At 55.6% G+C, this 9,960-nt stretch overlaps 1 protein-coding gene across 3 annotated transcripts in view; it reads right to left on the bottom strand.

Annotated features, from left to right (window-relative positions):
* Positions 1 to 226: 226 nt before the first annotated feature.
* Positions 227 to 9,960, bottom strand: part of DNMBP (dynamin binding protein) — a 28,339-nt gene continuing 18,605 nt past the window's right edge. For 2 of the 3 annotated variants that reach the window (XM_008934082.3, XM_018069212.3), the window contains 13 exons: positions 7,677 to 7,864; positions 6,965 to 7,064; positions 6,293 to 6,440; positions 5,834 to 5,851; positions 5,038 to 5,237; positions 4,649 to 4,779; positions 4,313 to 4,417; positions 3,978 to 4,106; positions 3,177 to 3,509; positions 2,640 to 2,822; positions 2,366 to 2,564; positions 1,814 to 2,268; positions 227 to 1,483 (listed from right to left, as the gene is read on the bottom strand). In XM_008934082.3, coding sequence (XP_008932330.2) covers positions 1,298 to 1,483; positions 1,814 to 2,268; positions 2,366 to 2,564; positions 2,640 to 2,822; positions 3,177 to 3,509; positions 3,978 to 4,106; positions 4,313 to 4,417; positions 4,649 to 4,779; positions 5,038 to 5,237; positions 5,834 to 5,851; positions 6,293 to 6,440; positions 6,965 to 7,064; positions 7,677 to 7,864 — 2,375 coding nt within the window. In that variant the 3' untranslated portion in view covers positions 227 to 1,297. Of the gene's footprint in view, positions 1,484 to 1,813; positions 2,269 to 2,365; positions 2,565 to 2,639; positions 2,823 to 3,176; positions 3,510 to 3,977; positions 4,107 to 4,312; positions 4,418 to 4,648; positions 4,780 to 5,037; positions 5,238 to 5,833; positions 5,852 to 6,292; positions 6,441 to 6,964; positions 7,065 to 7,676; positions 7,865 to 8,121; positions 8,209 to 9,960 lie in introns of those variants that run through there. The other variant, XM_018069213.2, reaches the window with a different exon arrangement.

The following is a 9,960-nucleotide window of genomic DNA, read 5'->3' as shown; positions in this document are numbered from 1 at the left end:
AGGGCAGTGCAATCACTTAATCTTAATGAAGAACATTCCTGTGAGGGTTTCCCAGTGTGTGAGCTGGAGCTGGCACAAACACCATGGCAGAAGCATGCTGGACCCCAATGAAAGGGAATTTTCCTGACCTTGCAGGATCTGCATGAAGTGTGTGGGCTTTGCCCTCACTGCAGCACTGGCCAGGCACTCCTCCCAGCATTCCCAACATTTGCACAGGCACCTTCTATACACAAGGGCAAATCTTTATTTACAGAGCAGCAGTACAGGGGATACAAACATTGCCCCATGAAGAGAGCTTCTTCCCTCCTGGGCATGGCAGCAGCAGGTATCACACACCAACCCACCAAAAGGCAACACATCCCTCCCAGGGATGGTCCTGCCCTTCCAGAACATCAGCACTGTCTCCAGTGCCCTGAAAGAAGGCACAGGTGAGGCAATTGTGGTCAGAGCCCCCAAAAAATCAAACTGGAGGACAATTTGTGCTTTGTCTTCTGCCCTGCCCCAGCCCAGAGCTGCCAGGTGGGCTTGTCAGAGCAAAGATGGGTCTTGGGCATGGGAAATGCACTGACAAGGCAAGATGGTGTTCTGGACTTCTGGCTCACCTGAGATGAGAACCTGATGGCTGCTGGTAGCAGCAGAGCTTGGAGAGGCTGAGCCCCTGGAAGGCCAGGCACATGGATAAGGCACCTGCTGAGGGCTTTGTTGTGGGAATTTCAGAGGCCAGGCCCATCCCAGCCCTGGGATGCTCAGCTACTCCCAGCAAACCTCAGAGCTGCTTCCCCAGGCAGGTGTAGATGTCCCACCCTGAGTCCTGCACGGACAGACAAAACCCAGCTCCTGCTGCTGCTGAGAAGGCACAGAGAGCACGTTGACGAAGTCTGGGCTGCTTTTAATACTACTTGACTAAACACAGTCTCCAGAAACTTGGCATTAGTCTTCCACAATTTAAACCCACAGCAGCTCCTCAGCTTTAGTCGAGCCTTACCCTCCTGGGCAGACCACAGCCCCAAGCCTTGCTCCCCTGCCCTGGCTGCACACAGGAGGCTCAAACAGCACAGGTGAACTCACCCCTGCCCTCACATAAGCTACCTGGTCCTGCCTACCTGGCCAGCTCACCATTCTTCCTCCCTTGATGGGGAGGTGGCAGCCAGTGTGTTGGGGCCCAATAGCACTGCACAGCTGTGAGAGGGACAGTCTTGGGGCAAGCAGTGGGGGCTGCAGGGCTGGCCAGCCTCCCCAAGACCCCCAGCAGTCCTGGCAGGAACAAGGCATGGGGTGCAGGCTCCTGCCTGCCGCCTCACGTGTACTCTGTCTTCCGGATGTAACTCGAGGGCACATAGCCCTGCTTCCCGTGTGCCTCGGCCAGCCACCACTCCTGATTGCCTGTGATGTCCTCAAACTGCAGGATCTTGAGTCTCTGGTTAGCTGACACACTCAGCTCATTAGTGTTTCGGCCTTTGAAGGTGTAGAGAGCGTAATAGACCTGCCAGACAGAGGGAGAGTATCACTTGGATGGTCAGACCACACAGCCTTGCTGTTGCACTGCATAGGATGTGTGGGCTTTTGTCCTTTTCACCACACAGTGCCAGCCCTAGCCCTGTCCTGGCCTCTGCCAGAGCTGCATCCACCTGCCCACCCCCATTTGCAGCCTGGTTCTCTGCCTCTGCACCTCTGCTGCTGGGAGAAAAGATCTCATACTTCACGTGTCACCTCTCCCTGGTCATTCCCAGGGAGGAGGATGACTCAGTCCCCAGTCAAGCAAGGGGATCAGCCCTCGGGATCCCCAGCCTCCCAGGGGTGGGTGAGAACTCACCTGGTTGCCCTCTGACTCGCTGCTCTCCAATCCAGAGTCTCTATCCTCCACTGAGGGCGTGGGCCTGAGATGTGCTTTGGTGAGGTGCCCGTTGCGAGAGCTGGGGCTGCAGCCCAGCTCGGGGCGGCTGTAGCGGCACTGAGACACCACCGTACCAGCCTCCAGTGGGGCCGTCCTGTCACCACACCCAAGCTGGGGCAGAGAGGGGGAGTCCATCTCCAAGGGGGGCTGCCCAGACTGGTATGTGTCTGCTGGGGAGGCAGAGTCCTGCAGGGGTTTCTGAGTGAAGGTGACGGCCACCCCGCTGGAGCTGAAGGTCAGTGTGGCGTTGCTGTGGGGAGAGGAGTTGCTGTGCTCCGACTCGTTGGAAGAGTGGCTGCCGACGGAGACGTCCGACTGACTGCGGCGTGGGTTGTAGGGCTTCAGAAAGGAGCTGTACACAAACCCTTTCGTCACTGCAGAGAGGCAAAGAAAGAGAAGTCAGACTGGGGCATAGGACAACCAGAGGAAGGGACTCCCCACAGGCAGCAAGGGCAGGGAGCAGCCACTCACCTCCATTATCTATGAGCCAGCGATTCTGGCTGCCCATGGGGTCCTTCTTCTTGATGACGCCCACAATGTCTCCTTCCAGCAGTGAGACATCCAGGTCCTGGGCAGCATTGAAATTGCGCTCTGCCTGGAAGAGACTCTCTGGGGGATAGCGGGCCAGGAGGGCAGCTCGGACGTCATCCGACTGCAGGAAGTAGGTCGGCTGCAGAGGAACAAGACAGGTGTGAGTGGCTGTCCTGGGCTCTGCAAACCCTGACACCAGGCAGAAGGAACTCACCAAGCTGCCAAGGGGCTGCCGCCGGGCAGACTGCCGCTCCATGCTCTTCCTTTCAAAAGTCTTCTTGGGAGGTGCCTGGGACTCTGGGAAGAAGGTGAAGGCCTGGAGCTGCTGGAGGACTCGACTGTGCTCATCCTGGAAGACGGCAATGAGGTTCCCCTCCCTGCCAGACACCTTTAGCAACTAGAACCAGAGCAGAGTTGGACATCCTGTTAGGTGACAATTGCTGGGAAAAGTGGCCAAGAGCTACAGCAAAGACCATGACAGGGGTTCTGCATCCTGCCTGTGACTTGCATCGGACCCAGATTTGCAGTCCTGCCTGGACTCAGCTCTGAGTGGTCCTCAAACTCATGACCTGAGATTCTCCCAGACAAATGCTCTTCTGCCACAATTGCATCATGACCCCACAGTCCCTGCCCTGACAGCATCCCAAAGGAACTCTCCACAAGTCACTTGTGGCCTTAAACAGGGAGAAGCTCTGCATAGAGTTTAGTGCTGCACCGAGCCCAGAGCACTGTCTGCACTCCGTGAACCCACCGACAGCAGTGGTCTCAGCTCCTCCAGGGCCAGGCGCACGAAGTCGCAGTGTGCCTCGGCGTAGCCCCGCACACAGCTGGCAAACAGCTCCTTGGCGAAGCGCAGGAACTTGGGCAGCTCATCCAGCAGCTGGGCATTGAGGGCCTCGTAGTTGTTGCGGGCTGACTGCAGCTCCTCCAGGGTTCGCTTGTCCTTCAGCTTCTCCGCTCTCTCCGTGCAGTTGTGGAAGTCAAGGAGCTTGTCGAACCGTTTCTGCACCAGCTTGTGGGGCCCTGTAAACATGCTCAGCAGCTGGTTCAGGGGTGAGCTCACCAGCCGCTCCGTCCGCTCTTTCTGGTGGGCAGAGATGCAGAGAGAAGGTGAGACAAGGTGCTCTCTCCCACTGTGCAGTGAACACTAACAGCTCATTTTTCAGCACACAGGAAAACATCCTTCCTAGGACAGTATAGGGACTGTCTTCCTGGTGGCACCCACAAAAGCTCCAGAGATCCCTTCCAAGAGGAATTATTCTATTATCTTACGTAACTGTGCCAGCACAGGTAATACCACGGAAAGTATCCAAAACACTCCCATAAAGAGTTGTAGCATTTTCAGGTAGGGCTGAAAAAATGTGTTCCTAAGAGGCACATCCATAAATTCCCAGGCATCAAAGCTCTCAGGAAGGAAGAACTAAGCAGGAATGCTCACACCTCTCCCAAGTTACCCTCCCTGCAGCCTCCCAGGGGCTGCCCTTCTGCAGCAAGCCCCCAGGGAAGGCCCCTGAGGGGTACCTCCAGCATATGGGAGCACAGCCTCACTCACAAAGTTGGAGAAGAGTTGGTCGCTGATGAGACGATTCACTTTCTGGAACTGGTCCAAGTCCCCACTCGCCTTCTCTGTGCACAAGTCCCACATGCTCCCTGCTGCCAGTGCCTTCATACAAGCAGACTCCTGCACCAGGGAGACAGAGTCAGCTCAACCACACCTGCTGCCCAGAATAGGCCTCCCAGGGCAGCCCAGACCCTCAGAGACCACCCTCCCAGCAGGGCTGAGGCCAAAAGCCCTGGCCAGAGGCACTGCAGGTACACACCATGCAGACAGGAGGGGCAGTGCACAGTGAGTCCCACAGGTTTGGCATCACACCCAGACTGACTCACCCGAACATGCTGCAGGTAGAGGGAAAGGTCCCGGATGAAGGACTTGATCAGCCGCTCCTGCATCCGGAAATTTTTCTCCATTTCTTCAAAGGCTTCATCCTTCAGCTATGAGAGAAAGTGTTTCAAGGAAGGCAATGCATGACTCCAGCACCTTCCAGAGTGCAAGACGTGGGGCCTTTTGCTCACAAGCTGAACAGCAAAGATGGGTGGTTCAGACCCTAAGCTCACACTGCCTTGCTGCTCTTGATCAGAGCTACACTTTGGGGAAGAGGGGTGGAGGAACAGCAGATACCACTGGAGAAGCACTGCAGGGTGTAAGTGTATGATGCACATTACCTGGGGTGCAAAGCCTGTGAGATGCTTGAGGTGGCTGCTCACACGGTTGGATTTCTTGATGATAGAGTGGAAGTTGAGCTTGGAGATCTTCTCCATGAGGCTATCCTCATCCCCCTTCCTGTACTTTAGCACTAAAGAGATTGATATAGAAATTAAAACCCTTGTAAGCACAACACTCATGTCTTACAGTGCCTCATTAACAATCACCTTGCTGGCTCTCCCCCTTCCCAAGCCTCTGTAGTCCCAAGTATCCCTCATATCACTACAGAATGGTCTGGATTGGAAGGGACCTTAAAGGTCCATGACTGTGTGTGTCAGCTAAGGCTCAGGGGTGAGCAGACACCAATCTCAACACACCCACTCCTGTCTCTCTCTGCCCAGCTTCTCACCCAGGTCCTTCCGGCGCTTGTATTCATTGATGTTGACATTGATTTCTTTGACTGCAAGGACAGCAGCTGTGAGTGGTGCCTTATCAGGATGAGCCTCGGGAGTGGCACTCAGCAGCTCCATCAGCAGCAGTGGGTACCGCATCACCCTTTGCACTGGCTTGATGAGGAAGGAGCCCAGGTTAATGTAGTTTGTGCAGCCCCTGGGAAGTCAGGACACAGGAGATGTACCAAGTGTCAGTCCAGCTCTGTCACACAAATTCTGCCTCCTCAATCCAAGCCAACCAGACTCAGAACACCACCTCTAAATCCACTGTACTCCCTAAGTCATGCCACCCTCATGTCCAAACTCACTGCACTCCTGAACTCCTGGTGCTGTCAGATCAACTCCAGGTTTCCAGTTCTCACTCATACCAGGTGATTTTTCCCAGCCAGGATCCCCTCCATCACCAGACCCACCATGAAATTCTACATAGGCACAGCCTCACACTTGCCAGAGTACCACCTGTCTCAGACTCTGTCCCACCACCCAACTGTCCTCAGTCATTGCTGAGGGCTCCCAAAACCTGTTTCCTGATCAAAACCTCCCCATGCCTCATCCCCTGTACTCCTACCTGTGTTGCCCATCCACTGGCTCTGCTGCAATCATACCACACACCCCCCTCTCCTCACAGGTGTGCCCCAAGGCACTGTTAGGCCCCCCCAGCACGCACCCAGCCAGTGGCAGCAGATTAGTTACAAAAGAAAGCAAAGCCAAGACAGACAGACAAGCAAGGACTAAGTGGAAGGATGCACTTACCACTCACTGTACAGGCTCCTGCCGGCCCACAGAGTGCCAAAAAGCAAAGAAAAGCAATGGGTTAATGTGGTGGCAGGTGTGCAGCCCTGTCCCCTCAGAGCAGTTGCCAGCTCCTGGGGCATTAACCTGCACAAGCTGGAGCCATGGCAGTCACTGAGCCAGGCAAAGCGGCTCCTTCCTCACCAGCCATGGTGGGTCAGAGTTAGGGAAACAGGAGCCCTCAACACAGTATGTGCCACCTCCTCTGCACCTTGGTGGCTTCTATGCAGATTTAAGGGGGTCTGCAGGTTTTCCACCACCTGTGCATTGGGGCAGGGGGCCATTTGAATCCAGTGCCTGATCAACAATGCAGTGACACAGTAGACCTGAACTGTTCAAACACTGCTGACAGAGAGGCAGGGATGTTGGAGACTGATTCCCCCTACCCCAGCCTGGTGGCTGCCAGACAGAGGCTCCAACCTGAGGCTATCCAATAGGTCCAGGAGTAGTTTCTGCATCTTCTCATCCTTCTCATAGGTTTCCAGCAGTGCAATGGCCTCATCATGGTTCTGGCAATATACCCTGTAGACACTCTCCAGCTCTGCACGCTGTGCCAGGAACACTGGCCCTGCAGACAGCAACAAAGCAGGATTTCAGTGTCACCTGGTCCCCAGGTGCCTTCAAAAACGTTGGTGTCCCTCATGGTGAGATGTCCAGCGTTCCCATTCCACACAAACAGGTCAAGAAGACAGTGCTACTAGAGCATGCAGGACACCTCCTTCTCACCCACTAGCATATAGAGCTCAATCAATCCAGGTCTCCTGGGGGTGAGAAGTGGATACACTGGTTGCTGGAGCCAAAGAGCAAAGGCATCAGCAGTCCAAGGTCTGAAGGGGCAGTGCAGGAGCGAGGAGTGGGGCTCACTTTGGGGCAAGGGGCCACAGAGGGCTACAGGCACCGTGTTTCTCAGCAGTGACCCATGGGGCAACACAGATCCCCCTGGCTTCGCTGTTGGACTGATGAGAGGCAACAGAGACCAGCAGGGAGAAAGCCAAGTCCCAGTGATCTTCTCCCACCATTTAAACTGTTATGCCCAGCCACTAGCAAAGCTCATCCCAGCCTTCTGACAAAAGTTAACAGCAGAATCCATACCGATGGCATCTGAAGCCTCCAAGGTGGACAGCAGCTGCTTGGAGAAGCTAATCACCATGTGGATGTTTCCAAAAAGGGCCTCGAAGTCTATGTTCTGCATCTAGTGAATGGGAAAAGAGATGTCTTGGATGGGGGAACAAGTCCAAGTCAGACCCAACAGCCCCCTCTTGCCCTCCTCCAACTCATCAGTCCTCAGCTTCACAGCAGACACCTGCTGCCACCTCCTTCCATCACAGTGACTTCTGCACACACTCCTTTGTCCCCCAGTGCACTGAAACTCTCACTCCTAACGTGTCCTACCACAGTGTTCTCCTCTTTCCCAGCAATTCCATGTTCACCTTGTTTTTCTTGCTCTCCTCCCAATAATTCTGTTCCCATGCCAAGACCCCATATTTTAATTCTCCTGACAATGAATTTAACCTACAAATCAAATGAAGAGGAACATTTCCTGCCCCAGACAATGAATCTGTGATACTTGCTCCCAGGTCTCTTGCTCTCAGCAAGCCTGAAAGCTCAGCAGGATCTCAAAACAGACAGGCTACTGCTACAAATGCAAGGAGCTGCAAGAACCATCCTGTTCCCTCAGCATAGCTTGAATTTCCTTTATAGGTTTCCATGCTGCTTGCTTGCCTCTGAGAACAAAAGGGACTCAATATCCTCCCCCCAGTCCTCCAGTGCTGCACCACAGCTTGCCCTCTCTCCCAGCTCCTACCTGTGCCTGCTGCAGGGGCACCATGATTCTCTCCACACACATCTCCAGGTCTCTGATATAGTCCCGCTCTGTCTGGAGCAGTTCCTCGATAACCTTGGACCTCTTCTCCAGCATCCTTTGCTCTGCGCTCTCAGTGGCAGCCCAGGATGTCTCCAGGGATGGTGTCTGGGAGGACAGGAGAGTCATCTCTGCAAGACAGACAAGCAAGATCAGCATGCTCCAACAAAGATGCAAGGACAGGAGACAAACAGCATCTGAACTGTGAACACGAGTAACCTATGCGACTGACAAACATCAGTGCCGAGAGACCAAGACTGTCCATCCACGGGCCTTTCCAGAGCTGCCACCCCCGGGGCAGTAGGGAGCTCCGGCCTGCTCCACAGCCCACCCTGGCAGCACCAGGAATACTACAATGCCCCGGCTTTGAGGGCCGCAGGCAACAAACCTGCTCCAGACGGTCCCCCCTGATGCCGGCCGGGCCCAGACTCCTCTCCCACCCTCGCTCTCTCACTCTGCGGCTTCAGGAAGCTCCGCGGGGCTGAGCAGACACGGAGGGGAGCCCCCGGTTCCCGCGGACCAATGGCGGCGCCCCCCTCTTCAGGCCGGGGGAACAGGGTCATCCATTCCGCAGCACCCAGGCTTTCCATAAGGGAATGGGCCGCCAGGGCCCCACAATGAGTGCTGTCGCCGGGCAAGCCCGGAGCTGGGAGCGCGGCCAGGGCGGCGGGGCGGGCGCCCCCGGCCCTCCGGGTGCCAGCAGGGCCCGGGCTGGGCCGCCCTTCCTCGGTCCCCGTCCACACAAACCCCAGCCGCCCTCTCCTTTTCCTGGTTTTTCTGTCCCAACCTGCGGGCTCCCTAGGCCGGCCCAGACCCCCTCGGTTTTCATTGAGGACATTTTTTCTCCCCCGCAGATTCCTGGGCCCCAGCCGCCCCCTGCCCCACCTGCCTGCTTTGGAAAGCGTGTGTCCTCTGGCCGAAACCACAGCGTTCCCACCGCCACCTCCCCAGCCCGGGGGAGCCCCCCTCCCGCACCTCCCTGGGACATCCCTCCGGGGCAGGGTCTGGCCCAGGAACACTCAGGTCTCCCCCATTTCACGGCTGCTTTGCAGCACGGAGGCCCCCGAGCCACTCGCAGCAGCCCAGCCTGCCTCAGGTACCCCATTTAGTATCAATTGCTGATTTGACAAATGCCTGTCCACTCCAGCCGTCTCCCACGGATCCCCAGCTGCTCGCTCTCAATGGGATTTTATTAGAGTTGCAGACATGCCCCAGCTCAGACATTTCTAAGAATGTTTTTGCAGGACTGGCACTTTCAGATCTCCCTGTCCCTGACCTCTCTGGTGACAGCCTGAGGCAACGGGGGCTCAGCCTGGGAGACTCCCAGGGACACACACCAGGGCTTGACACTTTATACTGGTACCAAAGCACCCACGGTGAACAGCCCCAAGAGACCCCCATGCTCCCAGCCACTTCTGCCCAGGTGCTGGGCAGGCTGCAGGCAGACCCCAGCCTTGCCCTAGGGGGTGATGGTAGTAACCAGCATGGGAAATTGCTGCCTCAGCCCAAGCACCCTGCCCACTGCTCAGCCAGGCTGGGCTTTTCACACTGAAACGATCTGGGAAAGAAAAGAAGAGACCCAAGCTGAGATGAGACACTGACTCAACCCATAATTATCTGAAACCATCGCCAGCCCTTTCAGCCCTTCCCATTGCAGAGCAGCATCGACAAGCAGAAACCACGAGCATCAGCATCAAATATCAAGTTGTCACAGCTACCTGGGCTGAGGACAAACTGATGTGCAGCTCTGCAGAAAGAACATCATCAAAATCATTCCCATTTCCAGCCGCGGCAAATGAGAAACCCAGCTGAAAGACTCAGAAGATGCCCTCGATGTAGGAGGTAAGATACCTGTCTCTGTAAGCTGCGCCTCTGCTGCCCTGCCGTGAAATCTAGCCTGGGGAGAGGCAAAACGGCTAGCTCAACAGGAGGATTTAGTGACACAACCAGCACTACATTTAGAAGGCAATCACTGGGAAGAGAAAGCCTCACTGATTCCTACTGGCAAGTATCCTTAAGAGTACCCCCATCAGAGCCAAACTGCATAAGGGAAAAGGCTGATTTCAGCTAAGTCAATAGCTGTCTTGGCTTGTTTCCACCAGTCCCTGATGATAAACTTTATCAACTCAAAAGCAGCAGGAATCCCTCCAAGGAGGGTCTGGGAGCAGCCGCTGGGTTTAACATTTGCTGTTTGCATTTCCACAGCATCTGCAAAGCCTCAGTGGCA

Source organism: Manacus vitellinus, unplaced genomic scaffold (assembly GCF_001715985.3).
Source record: "Manacus vitellinus isolate BGI_N305 unplaced genomic scaffold, ASM171598v3 scaffold_15_pilon, whole genome shotgun sequence".
NCBI classification, from domain to species: Eukaryota; Metazoa; Chordata; class Aves; order Passeriformes; family Pipridae; genus Manacus; species Manacus vitellinus.
Note: the sequence above shows the minus strand (reverse complement) of the source record. Positions and strands in the feature narration are given on the sequence as shown.